At 38.5% G+C, this 17,191-nt stretch overlaps 1 protein-coding gene across 1 annotated transcript in view; it reads right to left on the minus strand.

Moving 5' to 3' along the window:
• Nucleotides 1-433: 433 nt before the first annotated feature.
• LOC124128232 overlaps nt 434-17,191 on the minus strand; it is a 33,795-nt gene continuing 17,037 nt past the window's right edge. Inside the window, exons 3-7 of the mRNA XM_048388833.1 lie at nt 9,690-10,838; nt 5,940-7,133; nt 4,686-4,742; nt 4,019-4,115; nt 434-1,640 (exon numbers count right to left, since the gene is read on the minus strand). Of these exons, the coding sequence (XP_048244790.1) occupies nt 1,433-1,640; nt 4,019-4,115; nt 4,686-4,742; nt 5,940-7,133; nt 9,690-10,838 (2,705 nt within the window). The 3' untranslated portion in view covers nt 434-1,432. The remainder of the gene's footprint in view (nt 1,641-4,018; nt 4,116-4,685; nt 4,743-5,939; nt 7,134-9,689; nt 10,839-17,191) is intronic.

Genomic DNA, 17,191 nt, shown 5'->3' on the forward strand with positions numbered 1-17,191 from the left:
TTTAACCCCAGTGCGGTGCTTTTCCTTGAAATGGATGTCAGGGATACTCACTACAACAACTTGAAATGTGTTTTTAAAGAGAGATGCTTTAAGGACGCCCCTTAACACCAAATAGCCTTATCGTGAACGATCCGCGCAACAATGCAATATCTACAAAAACAACACATGCAGATGGGACCAGTTCATAAAGACTTCCTCGAGTACCGCCATATATAACTGGTTTGTAATCAAGTTGGTTTGAGCATGCTGAAAAGTCTTATGTTGAGCATTTTACATAACCTCTTAATATATGGTTACAAATACTAGCTGAAAATGTATTATCTTAAAAAAACATATGTAATAAATGTAATATTAAGTCATTGTATAGCAGTGAAAATATGATAAAACAATCAAACATAACGAATATAATACAAAGTTGCTACACCCAAAAATAAAAAGTATTAAAATCTCCACTGCTGTCAAATCGATACCCAGATTCACAATTGTAGCCCAGTGAGGGAAATGGTACCCTAAAAACTAAAATGAGGCTTCACAATGTTGTTTCCGAAATTCATTCTTCCTTTTCCAATGAGTAGAGGTCGGGGATACTCCTTTACACAAAAACAATTTTGATTAATTATGGTGAGAGAAAGCAGCCTTTCACAGATGCCGATTTAATCAACTGGCAAATCGAAACAAAGAAACCGTTTCCATCTTCAACATGTTGTAGCGGTACTGTGAATGATCCTACTTTACATGATGATATAAATAAAACCACATTTGGTCTGGAACCCGTTCAATAAATACTCCCTCATCTGACAGTTCTAAAAACATATTAGTTAAATGGCACGGTCAGAGATTGTTCCTGAAGACAAAGAACACATTGAAATGTTTCATTCTGTGTTATATAAATTTCAGTTGTTGGGGGCAGCTATGTCCGTGAATCATGTCCTGGTTGATGCCTTGTACTTTACTCAAATTGTAGCAGATGCAATTTCATTACCTTAATACGACAGTACTTACCTTTTGAAATTAAATGTAATACAATCAAAGCTCTTTGTGCCTTCTGATACATGTCCTAATTGTTAAATAAACTCTTAAAAGTCACATGAATACGACTTAAGATTTATCCTTATGAAAATAAAACATATGTACATTTATAACATGAATGTTTACTCAGTGTGTTTGAGAGAATGTATCTACAGTAAAGTATGTTTATAACGAACACGCTTATAACGAACTGACGGATATAACGAAATGATTTTTTGGTCCCGACTATTTGCTATAGTTATGCTGTATATATGCTTATAACGAACTACGGTTATAACAAACTAAAGTTAGTGGTTCCTTCGAGTTCGTTATAACCGTAGTTTACTGTATTTACAATAAGACAGCTAAATGTCTCAGAATCGGTTTCTATAACAGTTCTAATTCATGTTTGCATTGTTTCGAGTTATTTTCCGCCTTCGAAATTGACATATATGGCAGAACTGTCAGCGATGCTAACGTCGACAGGTGTGCAGTTAGTTGTAATCTCCGTGTAGGTGGCCTCATCTGCTACTCCTTCAGCGACACTGTCAGGCACCGTGTAGATATTGGAGGTCGAGGGAGCATCGGCGCCTTGTGCTTCAGCTCTCTTAACTGGCATCATCTTCCTGCGGCTTAAAAAGAGAAACAGTCACAAAAATTACCGTAGTTAATCCAACGTAAGATACATGCAAACAGCGAGTATTAAAGTATTAAATCATTTTCTTCAGATTCACAATGATAAACAGAATAAGATACGCTTGTATCCTTCAAAGAATATATGTGTAGTGACCCCAGAACTTCTAAGGTGTCCAGTGTACAGATTAGCTGATTACCTTATCTGACCAGAAAGACAAAGGGACTTGAAAGAGGAAGGGATTGGACTACAGTGTTAGGCAGTGCACAGGGTGTATTAGAGAGAGAAATAATCTATCATAAAACTCATCACGCAGAAGCTTGCTCAGTTAAATGGCTGTTTGTTATGGTTTATGTTTGAGGGGGGTTGAACAAATAATATAAAAAGGTAGCTAGAACTGTAACTGAGAAAGGATTTCTATATTTACATGACTCATAGTACCTAAGACACTCATATCAAGAAAACTGAAATAATCATATGCTTGTGATACCAGACATATTTAAAATCTGTTACTGCCAGATACATGATATTTAAAAGGGCATGAAATAGTTTCTATATCCTATCAATTTCCTTGTTCACGAAAATATTATTGGGTTTCATCACGCACATACCCTACGACTGATACCGCTATAGTATCACACATATCTCATTCTGTCTGTGTGTACTCCACAATTAACTATGTATGTTACCGGTGGGACAGGATAAGACCGCTGATATCGCGAGCTGTTTCTGTACATGTGATCTTGAATAGAGGTACAGAATACGTCCAAATGACACCCTGTTTGTCATTACAGACGACATAAATTCGGTTCAGATTGTCACAATGCGTGACGTGGCTGATTCCTCATGCTCTCAGTCGCTTGTTCTCATTTATGTACTTACAGCAGTCATATATGCTGCTACTGGCTGCATGCATAGCAGCACTAACTTTATTTTGTTTGGAGTCTTAGTCTTCCAATTGCTGAATTGTAGTTATGGACGATCACTTTCATAAACTATACTCTTAAAAAATTGAGGGGATAATGAAATATAAATGTTAATACCAGTAAAAGAACAGGTGTTGACGACAAACATCCTATGCAAGAACGTTTATGTCTAAAACGTGACGAAAAGACGTATCCCGCAGTTAACACGTGACCCACGCAGTAGCGCCACCCAAAATGTGACAATCGTCAACTTTCTGGGCGTTCCAGGAGGTCAACGACAAGAGTACAGGATCGACTGATCCGAAACCAGACTCTACAAAATCGAGCTCAAACGGCGAATCAAGCTGCCGCAAACTTCAGGCAACTGGAGTACGGGTCAAACGATTAGAAATCGCCTACACGCAGCTCATCATCTATGCTCAGCAGCCACGTGTTGTGCCGCCACTTACAAATCGTCATTTAGCCAACAGAGGTCAATGGGGTAGACAACGTCAAAACTGGGGTAATCGTCGCTGGTCACGTGTCATGGGTTCAGATGAGTCCCGATTCACCTTGCACGTCCTTGATAGGTGTGGTCGTGTCTGGCGACGTCGAAATGAACGTTAAACCTATGTCAACCTGAGACCTCATGACAGACTTGGCGATGGGTCGTTTTTTTGGGGGGTGGCATCACTATGACTGAACGAACCCCACTCCATGTTGTGCAAGGAAGGGTCACCGGAGAGTACAACAGGACAACATACTGAGCCAAGACCTTACCCCCATTAAACACGTCTGGGACGTGATAGGGAGACGTGTGCGTCAACGTCATAGGTAGCCGACCATGTTGGCTGAACTTGGCCAGGCACTGCAAGAGGAGTGAGTCACACTACCACAAATCGCCATTGGGAGTCTCATACGCGGTATGCCTCGTTGATTGAATGAATGTTTGACAAACGTGGTGGTAGTACGCACTACTGATCCAAAAACATCAACTCTCATACTTCACTACCGGTTGTAATGTGTTCCCAATTCGTTATTGTTATTATGCAATTATTACTCGAAACTTAGATCTCATACAAGTTTGGAAATTCTAAGTTATTTCCAAGTATCCCGTACTTTTTAAGAGGGTATTGCTAAGTAACATGTTTAAGAGATAACGTCTTTAAGTGGCTTTTCGAAGTTTGCATAACGAACAAGGGATACAGTTCTATGGATATACAACTTCTTTATTACAATAAAAGCGACGTTCCGGTGTAAGTATCAACACCAAAACGCCGCTTTCATTTTAATAAAGAAGTTGTATATCCATGGAACTATATCCCTTGTTCAAGAGATTGTAATACGTTTCGACGATTTGAATGTTGTGGTTATCGACTTATTTAAGAGTTAAGAACGATCACGTTTGGAAACAAATCTGAGTTAACTACAGTTTTTAAACATATAAACACTTACAAATATAAACACTTACATGTAGAATACATATGATATAAAGGCGACCAGGAGAGCCACAATAACAGTCCCACAGATTATTCCCACGATCAGTGCTGCGTTGGTCGGATTGTCTGCTGAAATGAATATAATTTTTAGAATAATTAAATGTTTTTACACATCAAAAGGACTGTAATATTTCCTTAAAGGCCACATGTCAAGATATACACACATGGCGTTTTGCACTCATCACGTGACTGAATGATGATGTCGTTGGCATGGCAACTATCGTTTTATTCACTGACATTAACGTTGTTGTTTTTGACACAGAAATAATGTCGTTCATGTTTCAGACATAACAAATCAACAGTATAAATGCCGCTGAGCATTGGGGAAGAAGATAGTGAAAGAACATCACTTACAACTTTGTTATTATGCCCTGTCTGCTTAATAAAAGTCTGGTAGTCCAGCGTGTCTGTGACAGCTAATAATCAATCCTTGGCTTTGTTTCACAAAACAATCGCAAATCTGTGTTTAAGTTGTACGATATAATGGTGGTAACTTTTATGATCAGCTCGGAAACAGGTCCGCGTAACGAATACATCAATATATGTTTATAAATATAAGTTTCAAGGCAAAGTAGAATGTAGATACACATGGCAGATGGTGGATGACGGACGAGAAAAGGAATAACATTAAACATTCACCTTGTAAGGAACCCCCTGTATTTAACTTGTTTCCAATTCCATCTGGCGTAGAGGTCGCTGGAATGATCAGTGAAGGTATTCAATGTAAGGAGTGTCTGGCTAAATGACTTAAGAATGGAAGTATACCGAGCAGTACACAGGTTAAAACATACAGAAGTATGAGCTTGTTTGGTTTGAGGCCACTTTGAACATTACTTCAGTATTCAGTACCTACAAATAGTAGACACAATGACTGTTACGCATTATTCAGAAAGTTGTTAGTGGAGACCTACTATTTTTTTCTTAACTCCTTTGACACATTGGTAATATAATATTATATATATATTCATTGGCAAAGAAGAATGTTGATAAACATGGCAGACGATGGACGACGGACGGGAAAAGGAATAACATCACACATTTACCTTGAAAAGAATCACCTGTATTTAACGTGTTTTCAACAATTCCATCTAGCGTGGAGGTTTCTGGAACGAATCAGCAAAGCAATTCAATGTATGAAGTGTCTGGATAACTGACATAAGCATGGCAGTATACCGAGCAGTATATATTACAGAGGGGTGAGTTGGCTTCGTTTATACGAATAATAGGCACAATGATTGTTACATATTATTGACAACGTTGCGTTTGTGGGACCAACTACTATTTTCATCTAAACTCCTTTAACACAATTCCGCAGTCACACGGCAATAAGAGAGTGAGTAAGTATAAGTTGCTTAACGCTGCAATAAGCAATATGTTAGCCTGTAAATAATTATGCTTAGAACAGGCAAACCAGTGACTGAAAGAACGACCGACGATCTCCGTATTCAGGACACAATAACAATCAGCAAAGTCACAGATATCGACTACCCGACCCCAGTTTAATCGGTACATACTGTGTTTATTGTTCAATACACACAACAATATTCCAGGTGTATAACGTTAGCCTAGACATAATCTAGACTGAATCAATCAAGCCAGTGATTAATATTATGAGCATCGGCACATTAAGTACTTGAAAACCATTCCGGTGCGAAATCACCACATGGCATTGGACCTACAACGTCAGGTGTGTTCTCAAATGGCCATGCGAATTCTGTTGATTCTTGCTTCAAAGAATTGCCCTTGCACATCTGTAGGTACATGGACATGTGTCTTGAGGAGAAGGTTGACTCCAAGTGAAGAACTGAAGGACCTACCTACATAAAACAAATAATGCATCGAAGGAATGTAGGCTTTTAAGTTTTACGTATAAATGTACATCAAAAGACCTACCTGCATCAAGATATGTCCTAAAATTGTATCCTCCGTTGTATATGGCATATCTACCGTATCCAAGGACAGCAAAGGAAGAATTTGAACTAATTGTTGTTATGTGTTGACCACTTTGTAATGTTCCCACTTTGTATCTTGTACCTGGAACTTCCTTCCACTTGATTGAGGGACTCAAAACTGTAGAGAGAGTGCTTGAGGTTTCGTGAACGTGTACATTGTTGTTGTCTTTATCTGTCAATATTGTCCTGGTAGCTTGGGCTATTAGGGTTGCTTGTTTAGAGTAGAGGGACACTGGTGGTACTACAATTAACCCATCAGGAAGAAAATTATAATAGGTCCCAATAGTACACAATGTGACCATGGCTGGCCTTGTGGTGTTGAAGTAAAATGTTTCAAAACTTCCACATTGTTCACGGTACAGTCCACCTTTACCCACAGAGACGGAAGAACCGTTATTAAACATGATGCTTGCGTCACTGTGGCCAGTAACAACTTGAAGTTGGTATGGCAGGGTAACCCTATGCATTCGATGGTAAGAAGGATCTTGGATAGCGATAATATACCCACTTCCATAATGTTTCACAGGCAGTAACTGCTCGTAGGTAGAGAAGGCATTGTAGGTCATATCGTATGTTCCACTGTAGACAGCTATTGTTTCCGTTGTTTTAACAATGGTTCTGGTCATATCAGATGAACTGTTTAAGGAGAAAGTCTGATACTTATCTAATCTCATACTGAGGGTGTCCCCGTTGCTGTACGTTCTGTCGTCATAGGTTACGTTGCCCTCCAATCTGAAGATAATGTCAACATCCGTCTTCTTGCTGTGTGTGGCTATCACTAAGATTGCTATGAACCCTGTGTTTCTGTACATGTTGTCAGTAGGAAGACAGGAAGACATGATGTACTTGGTGCCTAGTGCGGACACAGGAAGGGGAGAGAATAATGTGTGATGGGTCATTCCACCACTGATCTGAATAGCCTCATCTCTCACATGCACAAGCATTACATTGGTTGTTGTGGTATTAGGATAAAAGTAGTCTGTGTTGTAAGGATTGAAGCGCCGAGACCAGACACGCCCGGCGAGAGGATCCTGTACCTGCCACTGACCTCCTGTTTCCCCAGCAGTGGCGAGTATAAGGGGACGATCATAAGAGGAGGGACCGTATTCCACCACTGCCATCAAGTAACTTTCACCTGTTGGGCATGTTAATATGTTAATGTTTATGTATTGGATAACCTAATGATTAATGAATTAAAGACGAAGAAATACCAGTGTCGTCTCTGGCACAGATGTATATATTAGAATAAACGATTTAATTTGATTATTACAACATTAAGTTGTTAAAGATTATCAAAAGGCAACAGTCAAAGAGACCCCATCCTTTGACAAGTTTCCTACATGCATAGGTCAAAAAAGAAATTTGTCACAAGTACAGAATTGTGTTTGGCTTTCGACCATTTGTAATGAAATGAGTCTTTAAAGGGGCACTAATCTAAAGCAATTCCCCGGGACTGGTTGTTTCCTTTGTTATTGTTTTTTCCCCATGAGTGCCCGGATGATACGCAACGCAACTTAGCGTGATAAGAGACTGGGCTACCGTCTGTAAACTTGAAGGCAATATTTGTTTTACGCATTTTTGAACACTGATTGATCTATAAAGATTTCGACAAAGGGCGCATATTAATTTATTCCTTCAGTCTAAACAAACGGACAAAAAGAACGGCGGAGCTCATCGGATGTCGTCATTTGGAAATACCCCAGATGGTTATTGTTTAATAATAAAAATGTATTCATGCAGCGAAAGTATTTTCGGATTTTGGATTGCGTCGATAATACGATTACTACTCCCCTGTTGTGATCCACGTTTTCTGGTATAACCCTGCACTTGTGTATTTGTCGTCATTCACTTGATGCTCAGTTAATGCATTTATTACAGGTACAATTAGTGGTAGCATCACTCAGATTACCCGACAAAGGTTCCCATTTGGCATTTATTGTGTCTGGGGTAATTATTCAATCTAAATCCAGGTTTGTAGTGAGGTGAAATGTGTGTAATATAATATGCACGTGGCAGCCCAGCAAGAGATGAACGATCAGTTGATATACTTTTTTTGTAAATCAACGGATCGTTCCTAGTCATCAAAGGATTAACAGAAAATACGTTGATTGATTAATCACTGTTATCTTGTACAATGGATATGTCAAAAGTGAGTGTTTACATGTCTAGGTTTACTAAAAAAAGGGATAAAACTCATGGCGTGAAGTGCCGATGTAAAAACAACATACTTAATTACGATACTACGATAATACGCTGACTGATTTCTCATTGTTATCTAACTCAATGGATTTTTTTAGGAACCGCGGACGTTATGAAAATAGTTGTCACGTGGGCTTTCTCAGCCGACCCTTGAGACTTGACACCTATGTGAAACACCTGAAACAATCTAAGTGATCAGTTGAGAAACGAACACGGGTTATAATATCCCGAAACGAGATATATATTTTAAAATATTTGATTGTTACAGAGACAAGTGACATCGAATAAGTTTCATTGTACAGATGCAGACGTGTGGGATATTGTTCCTTTGCGTGGATATTCACGGATTCATTCCTTGAACAAGGAAGCTGCCTAAAATTATACACATAAATTTGGTAAGTTGTAATTATGATATTTGCATTTTCCTTTCCCTCATTTGCTGTAGCATTGTACAGATTCATTCTTGTTCCCATACGTCTTGGTTGGGAAATTCTTCGATGCGCGATAGACGTTATTTTCACAAGTCGTTTCCTTTGTAAGCGTGAATATATTACAGTCAATTTGTAAAATGTGATTCTTTCAGGGAATTTATAAAATGTGAAAATATTTCAGTAATTTTCACTGAAAAATCTGTCCATTTCATTCACAGATTGACTAAAATTGATTAAGACGATCAAAAGGGCCTAAAACATCACAATAAATTATTGTGTAGGATAAGAAGCCAAACAATATAGAAATGTACTTTTCATCATAGCATTTTCAGTCTCTTGGTGATGATATTAAACGTAAAAATGTTTGGAATTCGTTCAACTTGTCAGAATAATACGGATGGACTTATTTTTCAGTCGATTTGTAAAATAACTGATTATTTAGGCGTTTAATAAAATTCCTAAGTGAAAATTTTGCACATTTTGTCTGTAAAATTATAAACACGATAGAATAAGCAATGCTCAGGAGAAATATTCATTTGTGTTGCAAGTCAAAATAGTGTAAACGAGAATCGCACAATTACCAAGCAAGTGACTTATCAAAACGTCGTCATCATTACCGATGCTACCCACAAAGATACCTACATTTCCTTATTATTTCCAAACCAATATTTCATTTTGTTGATCATTGTGACCATACGCCCTTATACTATCAAATATCAAAAGTGACAAATGCGCTTACGACTTGCGCAGCACAGGTCGCGAACTAGTTTTGATTTCTGCTACATCACCCGGGTACTCACGGGAAAAAACAATAACAAAGGCAACAACCAGTCCCGGAGAATTGCTTTAGATCAGTGCCCCTTTACTTCGCTTTTAAAAATAGTTTAGTAATATAATGGTATGTGAGCTAAATGACACGGCGCCGTAGACAACTGGACACACCATGAAAACATTACACACATGTCCTAACTACACAGGCCATAAACCTTTATCAATGTATTCAAAACGTTGTTCGTTGATAACTATAATTCCATTATCATAACAGAAACTGTGACACATACCTGTATACTGCACTGCTACCTCTGCAGACAAATTGTAGCCGATGTTATGGACCGATCCATTATAAAAGGACAGACCTGTGAAGGGGATGTCGCTGGAAATGAATGTATAAGATGTATACCCTTTGGTTGACTTCACTGTGCCAACTTTGTATCTGCTGCCCGGTACATCCATCCATGTCAGAAGATCGTTTAGTTGTTTGTTTTTAATTAACACTCTCGCTGTCTTCACAGTTATTATCTTTAATGTTGAATTTAGATTGTTACCTTGAAGCCAAACACCCCTGTGTGTGACGTAAGAGTGTACAGGTGGTACAGTTGTGAAGGCACTGCTGTAACCATCTGTTCTACTGAGTGTCACCAGTACCGGGCGTGTGGTGGTGAAGTGAAGACTCTCTCCCTGTTCAAGTGTGCGGTTATAGAGACGACGCTCACCATTAGAGACTGTGGCCCCGGTACTGAACGTGATGTGCACGTGGCTGTGCTCACTGATGATCTGCAGCTCCAGCTTGGTGTCATCTACAGCAACAACATACTCCTGTCCGTGGTGCTTGACAGGCAGTAGTTGGTCATACACAGTGTACTTCGAGGCATAGTCTATACCACTGTAGACGGCCACATTGTGTTCACTGTTAATTACTGTTCCATTCAGATCATGTGGGGTGTGTATCATCAACGTTTGATATGGATCAAGTTTGATGGACAGAGTATCGCCGTCACCATATTCGTAGTTGACAACGTAAACACTTCCTTTTCCCATTTGAAAGAATATTTTAACATCAGTGCTCATGTTGTGTGTAGTTATCAGTAGCAGGGATCGATAATAACTGTTAGGTGCAAGACTGGAAGGTACAAAGTACTTGGTCCCAAGGACAGATACAGGAAGAGGAGAGAATAAACCATCAGCTTCTACCAGAATATTTACATCTTCGTCACTTCCGCTTACAACGACAGCTGTATTTTCTACAACACTAGTGATTTTCATCTTATCGGTTACACTGCGTGAACCACCACTGAAAGGACGCACTTCAATGGATGCTCTGTAGACGAAGTGTGGATACTGTATCTCCATCAGGCCCCCGGTTTCTTCAGCTGTGTACCTGATGTACGAGTATTTGCCTCTATATGCCAGTGCCACCACGTAGTCTTCACCTGTAAAGTCAATTCAATACGATATAACATCCATATATTATGTACTGAATTCTGGTATTGTTAGCGGCGAGATCAAAAGATGACAGATGTGCTGTACCCTTGAACCACACCCTTCGGCAGGACAATGTGCAGAACTAAAAAAACTGTGTCCTGGCTATGACGTGGTCAATATCGCAACAGTTTGAGGAATGTCCGTCACAGGGCAAAGAAATCCTCCAAGTGTAATAACATTCTACAAGGACAGTGCCAATGAAATAACCCCATTATGTACGTCGCTCTATTCAACAACGGCCGTCGATCTGCCGGCTACGGTGGAACCGTCGGTCACAACGACAGACCAACTCAGTGTACCTGATTATTTTAGAGGGGTGCTCTGCTCACATTATGGTGCTGCATGTACTACAAAAAGCTACTCATGACGCCACAAACACTTTCACTTCAATCTCTATATTGTCAGCAGTAAGCGAGAGGAACTGTTGGAGTTACTGCGAAAATGCTTCAAAATTCATCAGGGCCATGGCCACGCAGTGACAAGAACTGAAAATCACCCCTTAATACTTTTGCATTTTGGCGTGTATCCTGGCCCCTTTACGCTTTCGTCATGTCAACAATACTTTTTTAGAAATATTTCATGGATTTATGTGTTAAGTAAAATAATAAAATGACCCTTTTATAAAAATAAATCCTGTATTACCGTCAGTAAGTTAACTAAATGTAAGAGCCAATAGTTGTAACATTCGTGGATGTGTAATAGTAAGGCCCCGCAGTCACAAGATGAGAAAGTCACCAATAAGGGATCAATCAGTTTTTAAAACTAACTTTATTATCATGATCATCTATAGTATTAGTATTATATAGTGTTATTTTTTTGTCGGGATTCCGGTTAAGAATGTGTAGGTCCCCAGCAACCTATTATGGTCGTAAGAGGAGACTGTATGGGTTGGGTAGACAGGTTCGGTGACTTGGTTAATTGCATGTCGTCGTGTCCCAATTACGTTATATAACAAACAAACAAACAACAATTCTGCAGCTAAATTAGCTATATCAATAATCGAATCTGGATCAGGCAAGCAACTATTGAAAGCATGATTGGTGTCCCAAGGCGTCGGGGCAAGTCACACACCCTGACCACTGTTCCTTGCTTTACATGCATGTGAACCAATGCATGTGGTACTGTGAACCTATTCGTACCCGTATTGACCATAGGGAACATGTGTAGAACACGTCCCATTATAATTCTTGAAACCCAAATGTCCAGAAACTCTACGGTCTTTGCCCAGTCTCGGTCAAAGGTATTTACAGAATTAAACATGCTGTTTTCATGGGGACATACCAAGGAAAAAAAATTAAAACAAAATTGTTCAAAAACTCGAAGATTGGCCCATTGTAGGCCCATGGGCAGGTCCATGGGCGAGAATATGTTCCTTTACTTAAAACTCATGTTTTTTTTTCGCAAATACATAAATTTATTTATTTCAAGTATCATGACACAAAATTTAACTCATTTTAACTTTAATTTGCTCCCATTTCATGTTACATTTTTTGCATAAACGGCCGAGTAATTAAAAATAGGTACGAAAATTCATGTATCATAACTTATTGGAACGCGTGATGTTTAAACCTTATTTTCCAGTGGTTTCTGAGTCAAATTTTAACGTTTCGGACAACAAGGAGCATATGTTGAGTCCCACTACCAAGGAAATACATTGTGAAACAGTGTCGACCAAACATTACACAAGTTGCGTAAATTATAATCTTGCCTCAGTTTTGATACCTAAAACCTGTAATACCGACAGTAAGTTAACTAAAAGTAATTGCTTACAGTTGTAACATTCCTGATATCAGCGAGGTGGCTCTTTGGGTGATGTGTAATTGTCATAACATGTAAAATGTAACAAAATCAATTATAGGACAAGACAATAATAGAATCGAAAAACATATGTCTCAGCATATTGTAATAGTTCCTGGCCTGAGAAGAACATCGTCTAATAGACAACAAATAATGCCAAGACATATTAAATTTCTTGGATCGCCAAGGCGAATCTGGGATCATAAACGATCATATGCGTCTTGTTCGCCTGAGGGACTCAACTGTGACAACGAATGGACGATTTTACAATCCTGTAACTTCAGTTAGCGGGTACCCCGTTGCTTCAATCAAACATGCCCCAGACAAACCCCAGAGGACGATCAAGGCAAGGCCGCCACTGTGCTACACCCGCACACCCACCTGAAAGGAATGACATGATTGCTCTACAGATTGGTATATCTTTTGTGAACACAATTATTGTTGTGGTTTGCACCAGGTTTTACCATGTGGGCTTCCCGTGAAAATCAGCCACTTTATCGGAACAACTTTACTATATTATCATACATAGTATTTTAACAATTTCTTTGAGATTCCGGTATAGAATATATAGGTCCCCTGCAACCTATGGTGGTCGTAAGAGGCGACTGGTCAAGGTCAAGGTCATCAAGGTGTGTTGTTTACTTCAGGCTGACAAGAAATTAGTAACGTTCTAAGTATTCACAAACGGTAAGCGGGCAGTTTTATGTATCAACACCGTCTGAAAGCTTCGGGAACGTAAGTGTGCAAATAAGACGCCATGATCGACATAGAAACATGGAGAAAACGTATTGGAAGTCACCCCACCCCACCTGGGACAAGACAGATTGGCAAGATGGCTACCCGCTACGACGCTCGCTCACACTGGTCATTTTGCACAGATCTGAACTTCCGAATGGTAAGCTTACTAATCGAGCCTACATTCTCGATGCTATTCATAACATCGTGTTTTCGGATTCTGTTTGTACATTCACCGATGGCCTTTGTGGACGATATAACATAGCCACAGCAAGTTCTATGTTCCAATATAGGTCATGCACGGACTGCAGTAGCAACGCGTCCAGTGATTTCCTCGTGTCGGGTGAACAGTTTCAACTACCTGTGTCAGTAAATTTACTGTTACTGTGTTCCGGCGATGTTGAACTAAACCCTGGACCAATCAGTCCACAACATCTTGATAAAACTAAGGTGACATCATTGAGGAACTTAGAAACATGAAAACACTCATAAAACAGGACATCACTCAATTGAAAGATGAACTTAAACACGTGCAAGGAGACATAAAGAAAGTAACTGACAATATTGTTGAACTAAAAAATGATATTTCACAAATGAAAGAACAACATATTACGCAACTGGATGTGGATGTGTACACGAGCAACTACAACAACAGGATTTAGCACATAGATAAGACATTAGTGCCATCGAGAACAGGGTTTTGTTTTGTTGATTTCACTAAGGCATTTGATTCCGTTCAAAGAAAAACACTCTGGCACTTATTTGGTAAACATGGGTGGGCATCAAAGATTGAAGAATCATTAAAAGCCATTTACGAATTAGTTAAAGCTTGTGTACGAACCAATGGCAATAACCTTACAAGTATGTTTGATTGCCCTTTCGGAGTGCGTCAGGGTTGTGTATTAAGCCCAATCTTGTTCTCTTTCTTCATAATGAACTCAAAATCTAAAAATGGCATCCAGTTATATCCAGATCTAATAGAAATATTCCTTTTACTTTTTGCTGACGATGTTGTCCTTTTTTCTGATTCGGTAATTGGTATTCAACGTCAAATCAATATTTTGGAAAATTATTGTGATTAGTGGTCACTGTCCGTCAACCTAAATAAAACTAAAGTTCTTGTTTTTAAAAGCGGTGGGAAACTATCAAAATTAGAGAAATGGATATACAAAGACGCACATATAGAGGTAGTTTCATCTTATACTTACCTTGGAATATTGTTTACTAGGACTTTGAGTTGGAATAAATATCTAGAATCTACATCTGTTAAAACAAAGAAAGTGTTGATGTCAATCCTACAAAGTTTGTTAAAATATGATAATCTGCCTTGTAATTTATACTTTCAAGTTTTTGTTAAAAGATAATGCCAATTTTACTTTATGAATCAGAAATATGGGGTTATAGAAAATATGAGTGTGTAGAAAAAGTTCATTTTTATGCGTGTAAACGTGTAATTGGGGTTCGATCCTCCACCCCAAATGGTATTGTACTTGGGGAATGTGGCAGATATCCATTGTATATATTTTCGCTGAAGCGCTGTATATATTGCTGGTTAAAACTAACATGCTGTTCTATCTGGATCAAAATGCCAGTCACTCACGCAATAAAAATAATTGGGCAACAAATATCAAAATCACCCTTTTCAGTTTAGACCTTGGATACGCATGGATGGATCAGGGTGTTGGAAATGTCAAGATGTTTATGTCATTATTACTCCAAAGAGCTAAATATTGTTTTCAGCAAATGTGGATAGAAAAACTAAGAAATAGCAAATGTACATATACCTATTCTCTCTTCAAACAACAATTTATACTCGAAGAATATCTCATATCTGTTTGAATAAAAAAACTTCGAGTATCGCTAGCGCAGTTCAGAGCAGGATATTATGATTAAAAGATCTATAAAGTTATATTTTAAAAGTCTAACAATATCTGTACATCTTGTAACCTTAATGTGTAGAAAATGAGCACATTTTATGCTTGGGTGTAAACTCTATCGTCAATTCAGAAACAAGTATATTCCAAAGACGTTTATACATCATGCACATACATCATGCATTGTTAGTAAGAAGAAACACCCATACCTTGTAAAAACGTTGAACTATGGGCCTATTGCCTTTCAGTTTGCAGTGAATAAAACCATTTGAAGAGGCGACAGGTTCGGTGACTTGGTTAATTGCATGTCGTCGAGTACCAATTGCGTTTCACACCAACAAACAAATAAACAAACAGAAATTTTGCAGCTATGTCACGTCAACCTGTCAATAATCGAATCTGACTAAGGAAAGCACTGGTTGACGCCATAATCAACGTACCAAGTCTTCGGGAATACGACGATTCTAAGCAAATTAACAGTCAGATACTGACCACACGGTCCCCGCTTTACAAGCAAGTGGTACTGTGGACCTATTCCAACCCTAATCCCCATAGGGAACATTATTAAATTATTGTTAGTTACCTTTTGTCTAATACCCAAATATATTAGCAATTGTGGCTGGAGAAGCAAAAAATATGAAGTCACTCCAGCAGACTGCCAATGATTTCGAATAATATCCAAAAAATATCAACAAGTCTTTACTTAACTGAAGGTCCCATTGTTTCACTTATATTTGTAATTCAAACCGTCAACGCCAGAGAAAATGTAAAAAGCAAAGCAGTAAAGAAAAATATATGAATGGATCACTGAAAACCAGTGATGGCGCGTCTGTTTAATATGACGTTCAGACGATCCATTATTTTTCACGAATTGGTCGCCCAACAATTATCTGGTTCTACATTATCTCAATTAATGTAAACATAGAGTTAACAGAAGTATTTTGTTTATATTTTGACACGCAAATCAATGATTTAAAAAAAGTAGGAAAAAATGTGTCGTAAGTAGGACTCGTACCCACACAATATGACTTTGATAGTAGACTTCGATTACGGCGACACATATCAGAACCTTGTGAACTGATAAATATTTTCAAAAGTGTTTAAAATGCATAAAGGTTTAGAAAATAAAAAGCCCATTTTTTACACCCCACGAAATTGCAAGAGCCTTGTTCAATGCATTGTAAAGACTTGGTGATCAACAGGTAACACATTTTCTTTTGAAATCGTGTATGACAAGGTTTAGATTTATCCTATGTTTCTTACGCTCTTAAATATTCGGTCATAGGTAAATGGAAGATTACCATTTTGACAAAAATATTGCAATTATTTCAATGGTTGGGTAATATAACTGCGGCATATTGCCAGCAATGGCTCGTTTGTGTGCAGCAACCACATATGGAGAGGAGATCTACTTATCCACAGACCATTGAAGGTTTCCGTTTACGCTGAGTATTTGTTAACCCTGATTTCCTCGACGCACTGCATTGAATTGCTGTCAGCTTTTTAAGTTACCAATGGCTTTAGGGTGTATACTGAAAAGATTGTGAAGATGACGTGAAACTATAAACATGCTTAAGCATGTGGGTTAACTCCCTCACACGTTGATATGCATGCTGGTTGTGTGTTGAAGCTTTATATAATCTAATGACTATACTCTTGTGTTATGAACAGATATGTTTGTTTTAGGGGATAATTCACATAATTACGTTTCCATAAACATATAAATAATCCTCGCTCCGACATACGTTACCCTCAGAATATTTAAAAGTCAGTTCCTGAGTAAATTCGATGTTATGAATTTTCATTTTCGGTGGACAAATAGTTAAACCAAGGTACCGTCCGTCCGTCCGTCTGTCCGAAAAGTTTGTCCGCTCGATTTCTCTTAAACTATTCAG

Source organism: Haliotis rufescens, unplaced genomic scaffold (assembly GCF_023055435.1).
Source record: "Haliotis rufescens isolate VD_foot unplaced genomic scaffold, xgHalRufe1.0.p SCAF_8, whole genome shotgun sequence".
NCBI lineage: Eukaryota > Metazoa > Mollusca > Gastropoda > Lepetellida > Haliotidae > Haliotis > Haliotis rufescens.